The 24,404-nt window shown below is 41.9% G+C and overlaps 1 protein-coding gene across 4 annotated transcripts in view; it reads left to right on the top strand.

Moving 5' to 3' along the window:
• The window catches only part of PPFIBP2 (PPFIA binding protein 2), a 109,977-nt gene that overhangs the window by 13,526 nt on the left and 72,047 nt on the right, over nt 1-24,404 (top strand). For 2 of the 4 annotated variants that reach the window (XM_033151916.1, XM_033151927.1), the window contains exons 1-3: nt 2,411-2,429; nt 10,774-10,871; nt 22,011-22,225. In XM_033151916.1, the coding sequence (XP_033007807.1) occupies nt 10,808-10,871; nt 22,011-22,225 (279 nt within the window). In that variant the 5' untranslated portion in view covers nt 2,411-2,429; nt 10,774-10,807. Of the gene's footprint in view, nt 1-1,675; nt 1,783-2,410; nt 2,430-10,773; nt 10,872-22,010; nt 22,226-24,404 lie in introns of those variants that run through there. The other 2 variants (XM_033151945.1, XM_033151935.1) reach the window with 2 other exon arrangements.

Here is a 24,404-nt window from a genome sequence, read left to right on the forward strand (position 1 = left end):
CCCCCATTGTGTTTAGTTTGGGCCTTCTTAAAGGTCCTGACTAGAGCTCTTCAAGCAAACAAATGAAGAAATCATGTAACTAAAATTTGTTGTTCACTTCATCTACAGTGTGGTTGGTGCTGTTGATCCTAATATATATATGTATGTTGTTTTTATTGGTGTGCATTGTGTACACTAAAGTGTATCAGTATCTCCTGCGTGCATAACACAGTGGAAGATCTCCAGTGGTTAGAACTTCAGGCATGTCAGGCATGCTGCTGATAAACTGCTCTATATATAAACAAAAGCATTCCAGTGTTTCGCATGTCATGACATCTGATATGACAGACTATTTGCATCGCCCTCAACACTTCATGATTTTTTCAGGCGCTTCCCTTCATGCACCCTTCCTGGCTTTCCTGTGGATCTGATCCTGCACCATAGGAGAAACCAAGACTCTCTCCCGCCCCACTGAATGGGACAAAGTGGCCCTTTAGCAGACTTAAACTTTGTGCAGGGTTTAGGCAAATGTATCTGTAACTCTTCCATGCATGTTGAGTCACTATTATTGAAGACATATCATTTGAACCTTCTCTCTTTGGGAATTGTAGTGTCTGAAGCGCAAACAGGCGACTGCTTGGTGATATCGGCTTGAGAAATAATTTCTATTTGCTTTCTTTGTGAAACAATAGCTTCCTGGCACCTAAAGTTTAATCCTGAAATATTACTGATGGAGCTGCTGGCAAGAGCCATCTTTAGGCTGCCTTTTGTCTAATACTTTCCGTAATAAGATTCTTGATACATTTTTCCCCCTAAAGCACTTATATTTCTCTCTCCATGAGGACAGATCTTTTGATATTCTGCTGGGATTCTTCCTGGAAGGGGGAAGAGGAAAGTGGCACCTGGTCTGTTTTCTTCCACTTGAGATGCCGAGACAACAAGTGTGCTAGTTGTTTTTTTCCCCCTTCCCCTAACTGGAAAGCTCTCTCATATTAAAAGGTGACAGCCAGGTGGCTGCTGAGCTCCCAGGTCTGATGGTATCGCTGCAAACATACAATACATGGATGCATAATTAATACTTGGGCAGTGTGCATGTTTGCTAGGACCGTCAAAAGGTTTATAGGTTTCCCCTTTCTCCACGATGTGCAAGCTTTCTCATGTCAGTAATAATTTTATCAGGTCTGTGACTGTATAATGCTCTTTGCATCATGTAAGTGATAAGATGGGTAAACACACTAATCTATCACTTGTTTGCTGCTAATGCACAAGGAAACCAAATACCTTCAGAACCAGTTTTAAAAAAAAATATGTTGGGGTTGGAGGGCAGCAGTGCCCAAACAGTTGTGTAATTTTACAAGGGTAAGTTTCTCTTGGAGGATGAACGCATTTGTTTAGGCATTCTGTCATTTTGAAATCTTGGCATTTCAAGGAACCTATCATTCACATCTCTCCACCTCCTTTCTTCTACTGCTTCCTCTTCCTATACTGTATGTTGCATGTAGCTGGGCAAATGGTACTCTGTGGAACTGGCAGCTGATCGTTCTGACAGGTCCCCTTAGTCAGTAAGCTGTTGAGTGATTATGATAAAATGGATCACAGCGTTTTGTTTGTGGGCTGGGCTTTGAATTATTGTAAGCATTTCACGTGTGGGTTGGGCTTTTATTACAAGCATGTGGCTTAGGGGTGGTGGTTGTGAATGAAAGCTGTCGTCGTTTGCTTTGCACCGAAGCTGTGATTAGTAGCAATGAGATTTCTCTTGGGCAACTGCCCAAGTGTGCTTTCCTCCCTTGGCGACTGGTAAAGGTAAGTTTTTGTGACAGGTTTCATAAGCTTTTATGGGTTTAATCAGCTTGTATCGTAATAAATGTGTTAAGTCTTTAAGGTGTCACTTTTGCTACAAAAGTCCAGTTTGGTTGCTACTCTGGAAATTGAATAGGAAAATTTCCTTTCCCTCTCCTCCTAGAATTGGGTTAAAATTACCCTTAAACTGTGTTTCATCTTCTGCATATTTCTTCCTTTTTCTTTAGCAATTGACATGTTGACTCTGTCCTTTGATTTTGTGTGTGTGTTGCCAGATGGGAGTAGAAACTCTGTTTAAATTATTTTTGGTGGTGGCGAGAGTGCACGCTCAGGGATGTCCAATCAAACCTCTGCTTTTCTATGAGCTCATGAGGTAGCTTTAGGCAAACTACTACTCCATGAGCATCAGCCCCCCATTTGCAAGATGGGGATAATAATTATATGCCCCTTACAGAGCTGTTGTAAGCATCAATTGTCATAATGCATGCAAAGTGCTCAGTGGTCTAGTTTTCATTACTATCTTGATGGTTTACGTTTACGTCTATGTTTCGTGTCACACAGATCGTTACTTAGATCCCAGACAATGTTGGAAAGCAGGCAATGTCTCAGTTCAGTTATGTGGACTTTCAAGCTCCTCTGACAAAAAGCAGGTGTTCTTTTCTTAGACAGGTACAAATAGATGCATTTGTGTGTGTTCGTTGCTGAAAGATTAGTGACCCCCCCCCCCGATAGATCAAATTCTGATGCTAGTGGATTGATAGCATGTTTTAGTGAAGAACACACAGGAGAGGCATGTGTTGAGTTAAAAACTTAGACTTGAAGTTGGCAAATTGAAGGGAGTGTCTGGGAAAAACTGACTCGCCTAAAGCTGTGGTAACAGGTATGACTAGAAAAAGATGCCGAGCCAGTAATGTTACCTTATTAATCTGGAGCCGAATGCACAGTACTGTTGGTTGCATTTTAAAAGAGTTATATCTGCTTCTGTGTTTTCAGTTAAATTTGAAAGGATGAGGTGATTCTCCCCTCTCCTCCGTATTGAGGGAAGCAAAATTGGCTTCAAAACACATCTGCTTGCACTATTTTGAGTGAGGTAAATGTATGACATGGGTTCTGAAAAGCAGAGGGTGCAGCAGGTGAACTGCTTGACTGCATGGGGTTTTTCTTCTCCTTAGATCGAAGGGCTGCAGCTGTTGACTGTTGATTGGAGACTTGTGTGCCCCATCACAAGCCTCTCCAAAACAGGCTTTAAGGCATCGAAAGAAATCCTGCCTCCTCTGCCCTGCCCAAACAACATGATAATTTGTTTGCCGTTACACAACCACAGTGGCAACCGCTTTTTGCATATTGACTTTTATTTATGTGGTCTTCATAAATAGCACCGTTGCGGATCGCTAAAATCGCATCGCTTCATTAGAGTGTGGTGCTGATGATAACACCAGGGTTGCAGCTTTGACACCCATGTATGGGACAGCTGCAGATTTCTGCATTGCAGGGGGTTGGACTAGATGATCCTAAGGGTCCCTTCCAACTCTACAATTCCATGATTCCATGATTCATGCAACTGTGGTGAACTTGTTCTTGTTCAGCTATTGGGGGGGGGGCTTCTGCTTGGGTCTTTTGTACCCCTTCCTCCCACCCATGTGGCAAGTAGCTGCAGCCCCCTAGTTCACGTAGCAAAGAGCTTCTTTCCAACACCACCTGCTTTTCAGAATGTATGCTGCACACTTGTGTCCTACGAGCTCATGGAAAACACTGCTGGTAAATGATCTCTAGGTATAGCACAAAGATTCTCAAATGTAAGTTGCATATGACCAGTGGAAAGAGAATGTTGCCGTTGAGGCTACCACAGAGGTTTGTGTAAACAACAACAACAACAACAACAACAACATTTATATGCCACCTATCTGACTGGGTTGTCCCAGCCACTGCAGCTTCCAGCAAATTAAAACACCAAACACAGTAAAACATCATACATTTAAAAACTTCCCTACACATGACTGCCTTCAGATGTGCTCTTTCCTCTCCCTCACTGGTTGTGAGTACCTTCCCTTTCATTTTACAAGTACAACAATGGCTAGCGTGATGTCAGCATAATTTATAAGCATTTCATATGTGCTAGGTGCTGTACAGAAGGGTTTTAAAAAAAAAAAAAAAAAACTAGATTCACAGTCTAAAAACATCTGAATTGTGCTCAGCTTCAACCAATGTCCTGGCAATATTAAATTAAATATTAAAGAAATTAAAGCAGGGGAAACTGTTTGTTTCAAAACACTTTGCAATTAAATAACCTGCTTAAGTGCTTATTCCGTGCTTCAGAAGTGTGTGACAAAAAAAATTCTGAGACAACACAAAAATATTCAGTCTTGTTTTCTTGCTCTTCTAAAGTTTAGGAATCCTGAAACTGCATAAGGTTGAAAAAGTTCCAAAGTGCTTTTGCGCTCAGCAGAGACAGATGAGTCTTCCCAATCCATTCATTTAATCTCTGCCCCACATGTTGGGATTTTGAAACACTGTCTCCTTCTAGTCATTAACCACTGGGTTTTCTAGCATTCAGGTTCTTTCTCTAGGCAATATGAAGTTGCTACATATCCCATGGAAATTAATTGTTAACAAGCTGCAGCAGGAACACCCTTTGCATAACTAACTTTCCTACAGGGGAAATTTATCTGCATTAATTGAAAAGGTGGATCCTTGCAGGCACTATGCAGTTCTGCCCAAATAAACCGGTTTCATTCAGATTAATATTCTCTGAGGAATGTAAAACTGAGACGTGTTTTGTCATAGCAAGCTTGAAAAGTGATGATTTCTGGTCTCCAAGTGTGTTTCTGAGCACAGTTCAAATTCTAAGCACTGCTTGTTACCATTTAAACCCTATATGATTTGGATCCAGGATACCTGAACTCCCATGACTCTGCCAACCAGTTAGGATCCTTTGGAGGGCTTCTCATTTGGGTCCTGCCTGCCACCAATTAATGCCTAGATTATTTATGAACCAGTTCAAATACTGATCCTTGGGGAGTCCACTGTCTACATCCCTCTGTTAAAAGAAGTATCGATTTATTCCAACTCTACTTCCTGTTCCAATTACTGATCCGTAAGCCCTGAGTGCTCACTGGAAGGGCAGATCCTGAAGTTGAAGCTCCAGTACTTTGGCCACCTCATGAGAAGAGAAGACTCCCTGGAAAAGACCCTGATGTTGGGAAAGATGGAGGGCACAAGGAGAAGGGGACGACAGAGGATGAGATGGTTGGACAGTGTTCTCGAAGCGACTGGCATGAGTTTGGCCAAACTGCGGGAGGCAGGAGAGGACAGGGGTTCCTGGCGTGCTCTGGTCCATGGGGTCATGACGAGTCGGACACGACTGAATGACTGAACAACAACAAGAAGTGTTTGTGTGGTTTAGGTGGCTGAGGAGTCTTCTATTCCTGTTGAGGAGTCAATCATTCTTATTTGTAGACCAAGGCACTCTTCCAGTCCTCCTATCCCCCTTGTCTTTTCCACAATTGTTCAAAACAAAATGTTGCATGTTGTTGTTGTTCATTCGTTCAGTCGTGTCCGACTCTTCATGACCCCATGGACCAGAGCACGCCAGGCACGCCTATCCTTCACTGCCTCCCGCAGTTTGGCCAAACTCATGTTAGTAGCTTCGAGAACACTGTCCAACCACCTCATCCTCTGTCGTCCCCTTCTCCTTGTGCCCTCCATCTTTCCCAACATCAGGGTCTTTTCCAGGGAGTCTTCTCTTCTCATGAGGTGGCCAAAGTATTGGAGCCTCAACTCAATATTGCATATTGGGTAATAATTAGCCTAATTTTCTTTGAGATGGTAAACCTGTGACTCACCTATATAATTTCAGACAGCAGGTGGTGGCTCCCATGACTGAATGCTCCCTCCACACGGAAAACTTGCATGTGTGGAAGCAACCCTAGGCTAGAACCCTTCAGCTGTGCTTCTAGATTTTTATATGAAAGGATTCCTTCTCTACTTAATCACAAGATCCTCTCCTCCATCTGAAGTGGTGTAGCCCAAATCAGATATTTCCTCAATGAGAACTACGCAACTGTTACTACATATTTTTAAAAGATTATGATGCTGCCATTCCCAAATGAGCTTGGGGTGCAGAGTCAATTTTATGGGCACTGGAAATAGGCTGTGATGCTGCTACCATCTAGGTAACTTTAATTTTGGAGATTTCGAACATGGCTTCAGTGTTTAGGTGAAGTTGTTCCTGTCAGGCTGCCACACAAGGGCAATCTTGTTGCGTCAAACCCAAATCTCTATGGTTCAGCATTTTAGCAATCTGAATCAGCATAGGGTGTTGGGGTGATTGGTTTCATGAAATAATGGATAATTGGGGAGGGGTGGTCTACTTTTTCTAAGACTGTTTTGGCATTTCTGGCTATCAGTTACTATGCCTAACAAGGAAGTCAGTTAGAATGGTAAAGAAAAAGCAATTTATGTGTGTTGTATATGCGATATAACATTTTGCCACCAGGTGGCAATGCGGAGTCTTGTTTTTCCTCTATCTGTTTTTCCTGTTTATATTTACAATGCTTTAAATTGAAGTGCTTCTTTGATCCAGCCAAGAAATGTGGGGAGCTCTTCTTTGGATAAATCCCTGGAGAGAATGCAGCATAAATGCTTAGATTCTAGATGAGGAGAACTAAACCAACAAACTAAACCTAAACATTAGGAAGAACTTCCTGACAGTGAGAGCTGTTCGGCAGTGGAATTTGCTACCAAGGAGTGTGGTGGAGTCTCCTTCTTTGGAGGTCTTTAAGCAGAGGCTTGACAGCCATCTGTCAGGAATGCTTTGATGGTGTTTCCTGCTTGGCAGGGGGTTGGACTGGACGGCCCTTGTGGTCTCTTCCAACTCTATGATTCTATGATTCTATGAAACCAGTGATCAGAATCAATATAGGATAGCTTCCTGTGTTCCCATGTTAGAGTAGACATAGGAGTTTTCTGACTGATAATGAAGTGTTCAGGAGCATTTAGGAAAAGCCTTACATAAGCACCATTTCTTAAATGAGTGTAGATTGCTTCTTGATGAAGAGGAAGGGAAGAAAGTGTGGCAGAATAACATTAATTGTTAGAATGCACATCTACAGGAGATGCAAGCCCCAATTCTTTCAGAGAAGGCTACAAACTTCGTTTCAGTCTTGGTTCCTAAAATGAACTTCAGATTTGCTTGTGGGCAGCAGTCTTAAAACAAGAGGCTTTGTTTAGGAATGTCAGACTTCTGGCCAAAATCATTTTGCTGGCTCCACCACCTGAAGAGCTCTCAGAATCTGGGTTGAATAAGTCTGGGAGAGCCAAAAAACTTCAAAGAACTCCAGTTGGCTGTTGGCAAGTGCTGTGAACTGAAATATGTGAAGCTATTAAAACAAGGTTTTAGAGAGCATGCAGGTAACTATACAACAAAATCTGCATATATATGAAAATAAATCAATTTTACACTTAACTAGTGATCAGATTGTTCAGTTCAGCACATTCTATTTTTAAACATCACTTTTCATCCTTTTGGAAACTAAAAGAGAGACTAAAAGAAAAAGGCGGGAACATGCTGAAGTTCTAGTGCAGGCATCCCCAAACTGCAGCCCTCCAGATGTTTTGGCCTACAACTCCCATGATCCCTAGCTAACAGGACCAGTGGTCAGGGATGATGGGAACTGTAGTCCAAAACATATGGAGGGCCGAAGTTTGGGCATGCCTGTTCTAGTGCAAGTGGCAGTTCAGTGTATGTAAGAGAAGGCCAAGGGCAGAAAGTAAGTACCTGTTCTCTAACATATCATTGCACAACACCCCAATCTCCGAGTGGTGCAAGATTCCAGGGTTTCTAGGTGCTTATCCAGGGTTCAGTTTCCTCACAATGTGGGACAGGGAAGACTGTAGTGACTGTATGATATATGGCTTATTTACACATATATACAAACTGAGCCTATGATGGAGGTGCTCACAGCATTAACAGCCCAAGGGGGTAGGCAGAGATCAGGCATGGCTGGCAGCACAACTCTCAACTCTGGCCTTTGTCCTCCTAACTACCCCCCCCCCCAAATGCATCTTCTGTATGGCACAGAGCCACTTCCTTTGTTACCTTAATGGCCCATACTTACAGGGTCATTACCAAGAAACTTTATTTGGCTATTTCAACAATTTGAATCCTTGCTTAGATTTTAACCCTTGCTGGATCCAGGAATTAGTAGGGACTCAGGCTTACGGTCTCCCTCCCCCTCCCCCGCTGCCACCTACAGCAGTATTTACACTCTGAACAAAGCTGGGTGCATGGGAAGATGTTTTGTATAGGGCTCTTCCTTTGTCATGCTGATTTCATAGTTTTCTTGACTAACATAAATAGTACTTTTGTTCTTCCAAGTATTTGCAGAGCATCAAGCTTTCAGGAGTACAGTATATTGTTACACTAGGAAGAATTCCAATTAAAAATAACTTTTGATTGGTCAAGGAAATAGACTACAGAATGGAGAATTTGATTGGATTGGGCATTTGGACCTTTTTCACGAAGTAGAATCATCTAGCAAGAAAGAGATGCCATTAAAAATAAATATATGGGGAAAGTCCCATGATACAGTTCTGTTAGTTTGCTTTTTGTGTTTAATGCTGTGTAAAATATTCACAGAGTTCTATGGAAGGTTAAAGGATAACTTCAGAGACATAATTCCAGCGGGGTAGCCGGTTGGAACAGAAATCAACAAGGAGTTCCTTAACATATTTTAACCGTTGATTTTTTCTTTCTTTCTTTTTTGGAATGGAATCTCATGAGAGGTGGTGAACTCTCCTTCCTGGGAGGTTTTCAAGCAGAGGTTGGATGACCATCTGTCATGGATGCTATAGTTGAGATTCCTTCATTGCAGGGGATTGGACTAGATGACCCCCAGGACCCCTTCCAACTCTGATTCTGTTGTGTCCTAAGTTGTTTTGTATCACACTCCTGTTTTTCAAACTGGAAAGGGGAGCTACTAGCTTCAAGACTGGGTTAGGCTTGTGAGACTTCCTGACCTGCTCTGTGGTGTCTCTCTCACCCACTCTGTCCCTTCTCTTCAGCCCCACCACTTACTGGTAACTTTGCTGCTTACATCTGAAGCTTCCCTCATGCTTCCATTTACTCTCTCTCACCTGTGTGGATGCATGTTGAGAAAATGGTTTCACTTACTCCACTTTCCTTCATTTGTCCCCCTTCTGTGTTATCCTAAAAAAAACAGACAAACCTGGCAAGGTTGGACCTTTAATGGAAAGCATTCCTTCTGCTTTTACTTTTCTTTTTTGGAAATGAATTTTTATCGGTTTTACAATTTCAACTTCAACAATTATTTTCCATCAAAAAAAGGATGAGAAATACAAAATATCCAACATGAAGTGTAAGAACTAAAAACAAAACAAAACAAAACAAACATATTTTCAGAGGTTCTCTTTAACCTCCTGACTTCCTTCCATTTCCTTTCCTGGTTCATTGAATATATATATTTTATGTATAAGTATACTTAAGCCTCTTTTTTCTTATCCTTATTATTTTATCCTAATTACATACGATCAGTTTTTATTGTTTCAGTTCAAATTTCCTTCCACAAACTTTATCTTATTTTAACTACAGTGGTACCTCAGGTTACAGACACTTCGGGTTACAGACTCCGCTAACCCAAAAGTATTACCTCAGGTTAAGAACTTTACCTCAGGATGAGAGCAGAAATAGCGCAGCGGCAGCGGGAGGCCCCATTAGCTAAAGTGGTACCTCAGGTTAAGAACAGAGCTCTGGAATGAATTAAGTTCATAACCCGAGGTACCACTGTACTTGCAAATGTTTAGTCAAAGCCTGCCAATGTTTCTACTTATTTACAATATTTTTGTACATTTACAATAAATGCTTCCCATTCTTTTTTAAATTTCCCAATGACATTTTCTCTGAGCTTTTCTGTAAGTTTTGCCATTTCTGTGCAGTCCATCATTTTCAATTGCTATTCTTCTATTGCTGTTATCTTATCTTCCTTCCACCTTTGGGCTAGTAGGATCCAGGCTGCTGCTGTTGCGTACATTTACAGTTTTTTCTTTTCCTTCGAGATTTGATTTTCTGTTATTCCTAGTAAAAACGCTTCTGGTAGCATTCCTTCTGGGCCTTCCTATCCAGTAGGGCTTTGGGGCAAGTATTTTTTATTTTATTTTTAAGGTTCCTGTACTAAATTGTTTTCGCTACTCAGAAGTGTCCAATTTGTATTTTTATTTTCTGCTATTTTTAGTAACTTCGGGTCCTTCCAGAGCGGGGCTTAAGATTGTTAAACTACAACAGTAGTTGTTCAAGAAAAATACTGGATTTCTGGGGTGCAGGTGGTTTTTATAATAATGATGTCATGTAGATTTGTTGTATAATATTTGTCATTTGTTGTATTACATTGCCTTTTAAAAAAAGTTCAAGGTGGTTAACAGTTTAAATGATTTGATTGAATTCTTTCCTTCTACAGAAATTATAGAAATAAGTTGGGAATGGGGGTAGGTAGCCCTGGCAGTTTCTTAATTTTTTTGATTGTTTGTCAGGATGTTCATGTGTAGAGTCAAAAAGCACTGCCCAGCCTTGTAGATTAGTTCACAGTGCATTCAGATTTCTACAGCAGTATCCTTAGAAAACACTTAAAATTTGCATAAAAGGGAGTTCCCCAGCATTTGTAGGATGAAAATTTGTTGGGATATGTAACATTCTGAGAGCAGGGGGTTCTGCAGCTCTGTTATTGGCCCATGTAGATACGCTTCTGTAGCTTTTATTCTTATATAGTTGTGGTGAGGTGTGGATTACTCGGGATCTTTGTTCCAAGTTAAAAATGGAAGGGTAAGCACTACTAATTTCACCTCAGTCAGTGACACTAGTAAAATTGCTCCTAAAAATGTGCTGCTCTTTGTCAGCGGTTGGTTAAGCTAATATGTTAGAATTGATGGCAGAGTGATGTTGATGTGATCTGATAAGGTGAACTTTCTTTCCCTCCTTTTTAGACCAAGAAAACAAGGCCTGAAGAAGCTAGAAAGCATGGCTTCTGATGCTAGCCATATGCTTGAAGCTGCTCTAGAGCAAATGGATGATATCATTGCAGGTATTGTAATTGATTATTTTTAGTCTGCCCAACAGCAGACATGCCCACAAATCCATTTAATACGTGTGGTAATAATGAAGCGTTCACTGTTCAGGAGAAATTCTGTGTTTCTGTTCATGCAGGTCTTTCTAAGTCATCTTTTGGAAGCTTGCAATGGGCAATACCCAAGCTTGCGAGTGCGGATTTCTGCTTGCTTGACAGGATATCCTCTTCCTCACCTCTCCCTATAGTCTCCTCCCAAATGTCCCAATCGCCCTTGCAAGCTGGCGCCTCTGGCCCTAACTGTTCCCCTGTGAAGAAATTCACCGCAGGTCACTGGTTGCTAGGCATACAAACAGGACTAGGATGAGATTGTAGACCGAAGTTACAGAGGCACTCATGTCTTATCACTTCAGAGGTGAACATTGTATTCCCATGTGCGGTGCTGAGAAGGGGGTCGTCGTTCAGCATCTGTCTCCCATGTAAAAGTTTTCAGCACTTTATTTTTGTTCCCACCCCCAATTCTGTTTTCCGCTGTTAGTTGTCCTGCCAGTTCTGGCAAAACTGTTCAGGAGACAGCAAATAGAATGAATGAAAATCAGAGGTGTGAGGCATTAGTCTGGAAAATTAAGAAACTAGCTGTAATGTTGAATAGGTTTTACCCTGCCTTTGTGAGAGAGCACCTGAACCACCTGATAACCCATAACCCTGCAGTGTGTTACTATGCTAACCAGTTGAATAGGAACGTAAATGAAAGTAGTCTTAAGTTTAACAGGGCAATCTTGTGCAAGTCTGCTCTAAGACAAGTCGTATTAAGTTCAATGGGACATACTCCCAGGTAAGTGTGTGCACAGGGTGTAGCCTAAATCTCATGAGCACACCTCAGTAATGTTGGCTTATGGTTTACAATTTTGGCAAAAGTAACGGTGAGGCTTATGGTACCATTCCATGGTATTGATCCCTTATTTTGGAGTGCGGCAGCTTCTCAGAACATGACATCAAATCCCAAGTATAACTTAAGTTTGAAACGTTGACCCTAACACAAACCTTGTAAAATCAGCCTACCAGGCAGCGGGAGTTTCCAGACAGCTTTGCACAGTGCCAGGTTTCTATGGAGAGAACATCCCTGTATCACAATGTTTTGCATTATTCTGCTTGTGTACAGATGACTTTCTGAAGGTCTTATGAGAATGCAGGAGGACCAGTCCTGAAACAACATGGTTGCCTTTCTAGCAACTTTTCCCTTTCAAAAATGTGAGCTCAGTTTATTATTTTTCTTCTCGGATCAAATTCCGAACATTCTTTCGGGTCCCACATGGGCAGGGCAGGTGTTAATTACATTTGAAATGCTTTCATTATAGCACATAGTCCATTCCCTCCCCTTTTTTAATTAGGCCAAACCAAGCCTAGGGAAAGAGCCACTTGCCTTGAAAAGAGCATCAAAATGTCCCTGTGATAGGGGTGAACATCACCACACCATCCATAGATAGTGATGCCTCAAGGGGGGAAAAGGTGACCTGGTAATTTTAATTGATAATATATAACATTGCATTTGAGTTCTGTATGTGATGGACTTGTTCAAGGGCACAACGTAGGTAACTGAAATTGGGCATATTATAGACTGTTTTTCTACTTAAAAGAAGAAGAGGAAGACTTGGAATGAATCCAGAGCAAGTCAAAATAAAAGCTTTCTTGCTTGCAATTGTGCTCAGTGGAAATATGATATTACATCTGGAGCGTATGAGGGTAAGACTGTCAGACCAGATCACCAAGTAGAATTGCATTTGACGTGATAAAATTTGACAGATAAGTCAGTGTCTCTAGGCTCTTCTGCTTTGGTACATCTGTAACGATAACTGCTCTGAGAATTAAGGATGCTGGATGGTCAGCCTTAGTTAGCTGTCTCTGCCTTGCAAATGCAGAAGAAATTATAATGAGCATGTCCAATCCCTTAACTAACATGTTATGCAAGTGCATTAGTACTGTGAGACCCTGTGCTTGAAACAACCCCATCAAATTGAGTGTGGTAAAATCTCTCTGCACAAATAAAAACAAACAGAAAGCCCCAGAGACTATCTTTTGTCTTTCTTATGTGGATCACCTCACATTGGGAAGCACCACAGAATTATAGCTAATTTAAATATTTAGAGAACTACCGGTATGTGGATAATCTGTATTCCCCCGCCCCACACATATACAACATAGATGCCTGCTATAACAGTAAGGGCTTATCCACAATTACCTTTTGCCTTCCCCTTTCCAGGCACAGGTCTGAGCTTTAAAGCTCCATGCCTGAGAGCTCTTTCTTTCGCCCCAGAGCTAAAACAGAGCAAACGACAATTTGAGGAAAACCCAAATTGCTGTTTGTTGCACTTCAGCTTTAAAGAGCGGGTTTTTATGGGGAAAGCTACAAAGCACTTGGACATGGAACTTTAAAGCATGGACAGTGTCTGGGAAGTGTGGAGGAAAGATAGGTGCAGATAAGCCCTAAGGTAGCTAGGGATGGAGAACCTCTGGTCCCTAGACATTGTTGGACCACAGCTCCTATAATCCTTGGCCATTGGCCACAGTGGCTGGGACTGATGAGAGTTGTGGGTCAACAAAATCTGGGGGACCACAAGTTTCCCAATCCTACATTAAGGACTTTAAACCACATTTCTCAGATGCTTCTTCCACGTGTGGCTTGATGTAACAGAAAGAACCGATTTACCTTGGTAGTTCCATCAGTGTTAATGAAATGGAAAAGTTAATTCCATAAATTTTCTGCCAGCAGTACAAAGACAAAGCTTATCCAACTTATTTTGATCATAATGGAATCTCTGAATCGTATAGCTGTAGTTCAATTTAAGAGTTGATACGGCTGTGATACTGCTAGGATCTTCGTTTTGCAATCCTTTCTTACGCCTTTGAATATGTGATTCTGCAACCCCCCCCCCCAACCTCACAACAGTAATTTGCAGTGCTTGTGAAGAACAGTAGGATGTAGGCAGGAAGGTGGAAACAAATAATTGAGAACTGAGTACTGGCTGAGGCTTATGGGAGTTGTAGTCTAGCAACACCTGCATGGAGCAGGCTTGCAAAGCTGCCTTATAGCATTGACTGCTGAGTTCCAAGGTGGTGTCCTAGCCCTAAATCCATTTGGCAGAGTGCGGGGCTGGGGCTGGAGATTGGGGCTGATACCTGCCTCACAGTTATGCTTTCCCCCCTTCACAGCTGAAAGGGTGATTACTACATCCATACAGGACTCATTTGGGGATCAGTGCCTTTAAAAGATTGAATACGTACATTCTCTAGCTCTAATTCCTCTTTTAAGATATTACAGGCTGTTAGGAGTTCAAAGAGCCAATTTCAATTTCCCTCAACCATCCTTCAGACTCTTAATTGCTCTGAGCATTTCATAACTACTGGAGTTCAATGATTATGCTCAGTTCTTTAGGAGCTATTTTGTGGCTTGTTAAAGGCAAGGCAGAATCTCTACAAGGTGGCATGAGTCAAAACAGGAGGCCCTCGAGTGCATATTGTTGTTGTTGTTCAGTCGTTCAGTCGTGTCCGACTCTTCGTGACCCCATGGACCAGAGCACGCCAGGCACGCCTATCCTTCACTGCCTCTCGCAGTTTGGCCAAACTCATGTTAGTAGCTTTGAGAACACTGTCCAACCATCTCATCCTCTGTCGTCCCCTTCTCCTTGTGCCCTCCATCTTTCCCAACATCAGGGTCTTTTCTAGGGAGTCTTCTCTTCTCATGAGGTGGCCAAAGTACTGGAGCTTCAACTTCAGGATCTGTCCTTCTAGTGAGCACTCAGGGCTGATTTCTTTGAGAATGGATAGGTTTGATCTTCTTGCAGTCCATGGGACTCTCAAGAGTCTCCTCCAGCACCATAATTCAAAAGCATCAATTCTTCGGCGATCAGCCTTCTTGATGGTCCAGCTCTCACTTCCGTACATTACTACTGGGAAGACCATAGCTTTAACTATACGGACCTTTGTCGGCAAGGTGATGTCTTTGCTTTTTAAGATGCTGTCTAGGTTTGTCATTGCTTTTCTCCCAAGAAGCAGGCGTCTTCTAATTTCGTGACTGCTGTCACCATCTGCAGTGATCATGGAACCCAAGAAAGTGAAATCTCTCACTGCCTCCATTTCTTCCCCTTCTATTTGCCAGGAGGTGATGGGACCAGTGGCCATGATCTTAGTTTTTTTGATGTTGAGCTTCAGACCATATCTTGCGCTTTCCTCTTTCACCCTCATTAAAAGGTTCTTTAATTCCTCCTCACTTTCTGCCATCAAGGTAGTATCATCAGCATATCTGAGGTTGTTGATATTTTTTCCGGCAATCTTAATTCCGGTTTGGGATTCATCCAGTCCAGCCTTTCGCATGATGAATTCTGCATATAAGTTAAATAAGCAGGGAGACAATATACAGCCTTGTCGTACTCCTTTCCCAATTTTGAACCAATCAGTTGTTCCATATCCAGTTCTAACTGTAGCTTCTTGTCCCCCATAGAGATTTCTCAGGAGACAAATGAGGTGATCCGGCACTCCCATTTCTTTAAGAACTTGCCATAGTTTGCTGTGGTCGACACAGTCAAATGCTTTTGCGTAGTCAATGAAGCAGAAGTAGATGTTTTTCTTGAACTCTCTAGCTTTCTCCATAATCCAGCGCATGTTTGCAATTTGGTCTCTGGTTCCTCTGCCCCTTCGAAATCCAGCTTGCACTTCTGGGAGTTCTCGGTCCACATACTGCTTAAGCCTGCCTTGTAGAATTTTAAGCATAACCTTGCTAGCATGTGAAATGAGTGCAATTGTGCGGTAGTTGGAGCATTCTTTGGCACTGCCCTTCTTTGGGATTGGGATGTAGACTGATCTTCTCCAATCCTCTGGCCACTGCTGAGTTTTCCAAACTTGTTGGCATATTGAGTGTAGCACCTTAACAGCATCATCTTTTAAAATTTTAAATAGTTCAGCTGGAATATCATCACTTCCACTGGCCTTGTTGTTAGCGAGGCTTTCTAAGGCCCATTTGACTTCACTCTCCAGGATGTCTGGCTCAAGGTCAGCAACCACATTACCTGGGGTGTATGAGACCTCCATATCTTTCTGGTATAATTCTTCTGTGTATTCTTGCCACCTCTTCTTGATGTCTTCTGCTTCTGTTAGGTCCTTTCCACTTTTGTCCTTAATTGTGGTAATCTTTGTACGAAATCTTCCTTTCATATCTCCAATTTTCTTGAACAAATCTCTGGTTTTCCCCATTCTGTTATTTTCCTCTATTTCTTTGCATTGTTCGTTTAGAAAGGCCCTCTTGTCTCTCCTTGCTATTCTTTGGAAATCTGCATTCAATTTCCTGTATCTTTCACGATTTCCCTCGCATTTTGCTTGCCTTCTCTCCCCCGCTATTTGTAAGGCCTCCTTGGACAGCCACTGTGCTTTCTTGCATTTCTTTTTCATTGGGATGGTTTTCGTTGCTGTCTCCTGTATAATGTTACGAGCCTCCATCCACAGTTCTTCAGGCACTCTATCCACCAAATCTAAATCCTTAAACCTGTTCTTCACTTCAACTGTGTATTCATAAGGAATTTGATTTAGATTGTATCTTACTGGCCCAGTGGTTTTTCCTACTTTCTTCAGTTTAAGCTGGAATTTTGCTATAAGAAGCTGATGATCTGAGCCACAGTCAGCTCCAGGTCTTGTTTTTGCTGACTGTATAGAGCTTCTCCATCTTTGGCTGCAGAGAATATAATCAATCTGATTTCGATGTTGCCCATCTGGTGATGTCCATGTGTAGAGTCGTCTCTTGTGTTGTTGGAAAAGAGTGTTTGTGATGACCAGCTTGTTCTCTTGACAGAACTCTATTAGCCTTTGCCCTGCTTCATTTTGAACTCCAAGGCCAAACTTGCCTGTTGTTCCTTTTATCTCTTGACTCCCTACTTTAGCATTCCAATCCCCTATAATGAGAAGAACATCCTTCTTTGGTGTCATTTCTATAAGGTGTTGTAAGTCTTCATAGAATTGATCAATTTCAGTTTCTTCAGCACTGGTAGTTGGTGCATAAACTTGGATTACTGTGATGTTAAAAGGTCTGCCTTGGATTCGCATCGAGATCATTCTATCATTTTTGAAATTACATCCCAGTACAGCTTTCGCCACTCTTTTGTTGACTATGAGGGCCACTCCATTTCTTTTACGGGATTCCTGCCCACAGTAGTAGATATGATAGTCATCCGAACTGAATTCGCCCATTCCTGTCCATTTTAGTTCACTGATGCCTAGGATGTCAATGTTTATTCTTGCCATCTCACTTTTTACCACATCCAGCTTACCAAGGTTCATGGTTCTTACATTCCAGGTTCCTATGCAATACTTTTCTTTACAGCATTGGACTTTCCTTTCGCTTCCAGGCATATCCGCAACCAAGCGTCCTTTCGGCTTTGGCCCAGCCGCTTCATCAGCTCTGGATCTACTTGTACTTGTCCTCCGCTCTTCCCCAGTAGCATGTTGGACGCCTTCTGACCTGAGGGGCTCATCTTCCAGCGTCATATCTTTTATATGCCTGTTGTCTTTGTCCATGGAGTTTTCTTGGCAGGGATACTGGAGTGAGTTGCCAGTTCCTACTCCAGGTGGATCACGTTTGGTCCAAACTCTCTACTATGACCTGTCCATCTTGACCTGTCCATAGCTTCCCTGAGTAATTCAAGCCCCTTCGCCACGACAAGGCAGTGATCCATGAAGGGGGAGTGCATATTACCTAGAATTATAACTGTAAGAGAAGTAAAAACCTTTAAAACAGAACAAGACTTGCTGGAGGGGAGGGAATTATAAAACTAACAGTAACATAGGCAAGGGGGAACCATTGAAAACAGTGTTTACAAGGCTCTCTTCTGCTTAAGTCTTCTGACCTGTTCTTCAGTCAAGGCTGGCCTACAGAGTATACTGTCCACAGTGGTTAGAGACTGGGCTGTGTTTGGGAAGACTTGGGTTCACATCCCCACTCTGCCATGAAGCTCATTAGGTGATCTTGAGGTGGTCATTACCTCTCAGTCAACTCTTATTTCTCAGGGTTTTTGTGAGAATCGATGGGCAGGAAAAATCATACATGCTACCTAAACTTTCTGGATTAAGGGTCTCTGTAGAAATACATGGTACTGCTTGCCATTAGGGGCGGCCTTGAAATGGCTTCCCTTAAATTGTTTCCCTGGCGTGGAGACTTCCCATGCCAGGGAAGCCATTTACAAGTCGGGACCATGCCAGCATTGGGACTCGCATAGTCAGGAAGAGCCACGTGATTAAACATGAGGATGCAGTTTGAAGCTTGTTGCATGCAGTGAGCGAAAACTGTAGAATGACCATTAGTGTGAGACATTTGCTCATCAGTTTAAGCGTCTTCCTGTATAAATGCCAACTTCCATAGCACTTGGAAGCATTTTGTCATTCATTAACCTTTTCAGTCGGTGTAAAACATAGAACTTTTCCCCTCCTGCAGTCAATTTGTTTTTTATTTCAGAAGAGTTATATATATCCCTACACATATTAAGTAAAACAGAAACATTGTCACCCTACCCCACCCATCCCACCCACCTCTCTTCCCCTTCTCTCCCTAATGTTTCAACAACAACAACCAATTTGTAAAAATGTTATATGGAAAAATACGAGAGAGACATTGCATTACTGCTGTAAATCAAGAAAATCCTTAATAAAAGAAAGAAAGAAGAGTTATATATGCAATAAATTTAAAAAACCCAAACAATAAAGCATTGGTAAAAGAGAGAGAGAGAAAACAGAACTATTTAAACCATTCAACAAATAATGAAAATTACTGAGAAAATACTATATGGTTACTACTTTGTTAAACCATTATATTAAGCCGTTACATTTCGCCCTTCTAACATGCATAGCTTGCTTGCTTTGGATATCTTTCTGGATGAATAAATTCAAGTGTGAAGGTGAGTTAGGAGCCAAATCAGAGGCAGCAGCTCTGTAACCTATGTTGCCATGTTTATGCTCGGTTGACTAAATGGGAAATGGTATGGTTTAAGTCTCTACTTCACTTCTCTTTCTGTGTGCTTCATTGTGAATTTCTCTGCAGGCAATGTCATTTCTCCCCTTCTCCCCCTTCCAGCCAGAAAGTGAAAGGGCTAATATGGCAACCGCAGAAAGTTGGGTTAAAAATAACACTGCACAAAAGAATGGCATGTGGCTGGAAGAGAGGGTGTCATGGAGATTGTATTTCCGCCGTCATATGCTGGTGCCTATTCTGCCCACATCCCATAAAAGCAACTCTGGAATATCTCTACGCTGTGATACTTGGATATTCTCTAATTTTCTTCTGCTGCTTTTTATCCAACTTTTGCTTAAGTCACAGCTACGATCTGAACAAGTAGCATATTAATTTACAAGCAGTTGTGAACAGATCCTGGGCTTCCTTTGAGGTATTCCTATGTAGCAGCTCCCCATCCTGAACTGACAACCCTCTTTGAAAACCATCCTTGTTGTGCCGCAGCCTAGTGGACATTAGAGGAAGGGCCTTTTCTGCGGTGCCGCCCGTACTATAGAATCACCTTCCTTCTGCCTCTTAGGCAAACAAATTAATGGTGTTTAGGTGTCTTTTAGAAACGCACTCGCTCTTCCAGACCTTTGCTGGTGCTTGACGTTGGGATGTTAGTTTTAACTCTGCCCTATTTGAATGTTTTGGTGTGTATTTGACAAGGGATGACCTAAGAGTGGAACTCTGCTCCCAAGAAACTTGCCCTGGGGAAAGCGGGGAGATTATTTCCATCAATTTCCTCCTCCTACCTGCAGCTTCCTATACCCTCTGAAAATCTGTTTTGGATGGTTGGGGGGACCCACTGGAAATCCACATTGAAAATGGGTCCATTCCATATACAGTCATACCTCTGGTTGCGAATGCTGCAGGTTACGTTTTTTCGGGTTGCACTCACGCCGAACACAGAAGTACCGGAATGGGTTACTTCTGGGTTTTGGCGCTCACGCTTGTGCAGAAGTGCTGAATCGTGACCTGCGTGTGCGCAGAAGCGGCACTGCGGGTGGCGATTGTGCCTCCCCGCATGGATCACGTTCGCAACCTGAGCGTCCACTGTACATACCAACTTATTTGTAAGTTGTAAACTAATTAATCAACATGGGTTTCCTGAAATTAAAGATGCACTCAGTTTTGTGTTTGATACAAAAAAAGAAATATTAACACCATAAGCCACATTTTAGAGCATTCATTGAAAGGTGGCCTAGAAATATTATAAAATACTGATACCCCTGCTCACTCCCCTGGCCTCCTCTCCTTTATCATCTCATCCACCCCTTAGCCTATCGCCGCACAGCTTGCCCAAACCTCCTTTACCCTCGCAGCTCACCCCAAGATGCTCCACTTCCCCCATACCTCCCCCTTCCCTTCACAGCTTGCCCCAAACCTCTACCTTTTAAGGGAGGGCTTGGCACTTCATAGAACGGTTTGCTACAGACCATGCTATGAAGCGCCTCTCTCCTCATTGAACAGTTCACCTAGGCCACCTGCCACCCGCACTGCTCTCCTGCTGCCTGCCAGCATGCTGAAGTTGGCCTGGCCATGTGGAGTGCAGCATGATGACAGTGTTACGTTTTTAATGTATGTAGGAAGAAATGCATTTTAATGCAGATATAAAAATGGTTTTTGGTGCACACTATACAAAGTTAATGATGAGCTATAGCAAACTTGTATTGGCTCATTGTTTTTGTATAGCACAGGCTGCTTTAAACCACACATCCACTTGCCCATCATTTGGTGAGAAGACTGAGCAGCAGTATACACACCCCGAGCAATGCACGCTTGTACTGAGCTTTGAATATAGTACACAACAGTGGTAGTGTCCCTGTCTTCTACTTATTCCATCACACATTAGGCAAATGCCTGCCCATGTCCTCGGCACGTGCCAGAGAAATTGGTGGGGATGGGTTTGGTGGTTGAGTACAAATGCAGATGACGATTGGGAAAGCTGTATGTGTGGAGCTCTGGATTTAAAAGGAGTTGGTCAAATTCTTGGTCGAGCCAAGGCTTTCAGTGGCTACTAGTCATGATGGCTATATGCCACCTTTGGGATCTAAGGCTGCAATGCCTCTGAATGCCGGTTGCTTGGGAGCAACAACAGGAGATGGCCCCTGTTTCTAAGGGGAATCTGGTTTCCCACATTGCATGGAAAGCATTGCTGGACTAGATAGGCCTTTTGCCTGATCAACGCAGGCCTGCTCTTGTGTTCTTAAACAGTGATGCCTTGTTCCTCAACACAGCTTTTGACCACTTCTGTTTATTTCCAAAGAGCTTTTGTTGAGTGTCTCACAAGCACCATCCAATTGAACGGAAGCTTTAGAGAAGCGGTGATTGTTGGAATACAAACACAAAAAAGGGTCTCAAATGGACCTGACAAAGTAATTATTCAAATGATTGCATGTGTGAAAGTGCTGGAGGAATAGCATTGTTAAAAGTGGGCTACATCAAACTTGTTTGACGTTTATGATGGCAGATGCATTCCCCTGCAAAATCGTAAAATAAATAAATAAATACTTGTGGGTTTTTTTTAGTAGTGTGTCCCTGAAAAGATGGTGACACCTAATGGTTTGTAGGGGCAATTGCAGGTAGCTGGTTTGGATTTTCTTCAATTTCTTTGAATTTTTTCCATAAGACTGAAATTATCTTTTGCATATCCACCCTGAGATTACTATAATTATTGAGTGATTATGATAGGTAAACAAAAATAAATTAAAAGAGTAATGTTGAGTTGCAGCGGCGGTGGGGGGCAGATCCAAAAATGGGGGTGCAGAATTGCAGAAGTTAAATAAAAAGTTCCTTCAGCAAGTTACTTGTGTTTTGAATAACGTTTCTGGAAGACTTTGAAACTTAGTAGCTTTGTTTTGGAGTTTGCCCAATTTGTTCCATTTTCAGGTCATCGTTTGGTTTTGTATGTTTTCAGTGTGCTGTTTTTAACAGGTCATAACTGCACTGGGCAGCATTCAATTGGTGAGTAGAATGGATTATAACAGATTGGTCAGATAGGATAATTTTGGACTTACTTCCCATCCCCTGTGAATGTTACCAGTATTGTATCTTGCACGTAAAGAACTTATAAGTAACTGGTTCCTCCTAAATGGCTTCTTCGGGTTTTTCTTGTTTTCTTTTAGGTACCAAAGCAGCTGCAGAATATACAAATGGTGTCTATGACATGGTGTCACCTGCTCAGTCAGTGTATTTCGGCACACTACAGATCCTTCATCTTCTGGAAGACTTGAAGCTGGCATTAGAAATGGTCAAGGATCCACAAGAGAGAGAAGCTTTGCGAAATCAGATACCAGGGACTACAGCAGCATGCATACACGCCTGGCTGGAAGAAAATCTGGTAAGGAGAAACTCAATGTGTTTCCATATTATATTGAGAGACTAAAGACTCGTGCATTGAAATTATGCCATATGGTGCAAGTCTAGCAGTGCATGTACTGTGTTTTTAAAAATAGTTGTTTATATTAGATAGCCTTGAAGCATAAATCTTAAGAGTCTTAGTATCTTAAATTTTTTCAGTGTTTCCTCTGTAGTAGTCTTATTATTAATTACAGACATAAAGGTAGGGAAACGGGTATTTTATTTGACAGGAGATTTGTTTTGTAATAATCGTGCAAGTAAATGAATGCATTTGCTGCTAGGAGCTTCCTGTACAGGAAATTGCCCAATATTGAGAAACCACAACATGTTTCCCCCCTCTCTCTCCTTAATTAATATATGTCAAGTCATGCTAGTTTTGGCTCTCGGTTGTTAAGCATGATTGACTTCATGCACAATTGGCTTCACTATTTTTCATTCTGTGCTAATATTCATTCTATGCTAACTTCTGCTTAACTCCTTGTGAAGCGTACTCTGGTTGACAAATACCAGGGTTAACATTATTTGATACAATTTGTCCCCAAATGGAAAATTAATCAGCAGAACGCTATCTTTAAAACTCTAAATATGTCTACATAAACCTTTGCTGAGATTACCTTTATCCTCATATATACGCAATGTGACAGAGTTATCTTTTGGATGTTAATAAAACGGATTTCTGTACAGTACTTTAAGGTATCTCCAAATATGTTCCCCAGATGTTTCCTATTAATCAAGGTTCTGGTTGGTTTCCTGCATCCACTTCTACAGCTTGAAAAACAAACAAACTTGGAATTCAGTGTTAGTGGTTAAGAAGTTTCCCCTCCCAGCCCAGCTCTTTTTATACATTCATCCAACTGCTACATTTTTAGGGGGAGAATGGAAAGAGCACCTTTCCATCTGTACCTTTCATCTGTAGGTCATTAGTTCAAATGTGGTGACAAGCTAGCAGTCTGAAAACCACTGCAATCTGTTTAGTTAGCAAGCGATCTGGAGGTCTAGGTTTCCAATTGCATTCTTAGTGTTGCATGACAGTTCTTTAAAGCTCAAACAGCCTAACTGGCATCCATTGTTCATTTGAATTAGAAATATTATGTACTTAAGTTTGTATATTTAGCAAATATATAGTTCTGTCCCATTAATGATTGTGTCTGTGGTGAAAGGTGGGCAATACAACTTCCTGCTCTACAGACTGTGGCTCTGCTATTGATTCAATGCCCTCAGTTTCTCCTTTTGAGTTCAGTAATCGTAAACTGATACTTCATGATTAGGCCATGTAGTTTTTCTACAGTCAGTGTGTGCTGCTCATCTGACACAAATCCCTTCAAAGCCAATGTGAAGGTGTGCTTTGATGAAAGCAGCGATTCAAGAGAGACTCCACTTCAAGGTTTTTGCACTACATGTGTTGTCATGCTTTGCTGTTGTTTTAAGTCAAGTTATTGTTGCCAGAACTTCTGCTTTGCAAGTAAAATTTCCCTTGTGTGGCTCCGTTTTTGTCAGGCTTAAAAACAAACATTCAAGTACCCATTTCATTCAATCTTTTTTCTTCTCACAGAACACAACCGCTCTCCCTTTTTTCTCCATCGGAAAGCAGTTGTGTATGTTTTGGAGCTGGTCCAAATCCTGATGTTCCCAGAGTCTCGGTGATCTGTTGATAAAATTGTAATACACATATGAAGTGCCCTTAGGAAAGAAACATGCCTCCTTAGATCTTAACATACAATAAAGTCCAATTCATTGGCAATCTTTGTCCAACTTGATACATCCCTTTCAGTAAAAGAATGCCAGTAATGAAAATATGAGTGTTCAGTTTGTCATCCTTTCTTCTTGCAAGTGCTGGAATTGAGGTATTGAATCTAGAGTTCATACGCTGTGAAAATAAGCCTTATTTGGGAGGAAAATACAACTTGCTTCTAACCACATTGCCCAGCCCACCACAGATTGGCACTTCTACCAAAAGCGAAAAATGGCTTGCCTGCTTAAATTATAGGCCAGTCCATATTGTCAAAGGCAGTTTTGGCCTCTGAGCCTTTTCTTTTTAAGGCAGTGTGGATGTCGGGTTGTCAGCTGACTAGCCTTTTCATGGAGAGAAGGCCTCCTTCCGTTTGTGGACAGTACCGCTATCCAGCAGAGGCTTCCCCTGGAGAAAGGATCCAGTGGAA

Source organism: Lacerta agilis, chromosome 1 (assembly GCF_009819535.1).
Source record: "Lacerta agilis isolate rLacAgi1 chromosome 1, rLacAgi1.pri, whole genome shotgun sequence".
NCBI lineage: Eukaryota > Metazoa > Chordata > Lepidosauria > Squamata > Lacertidae > Lacerta > Lacerta agilis.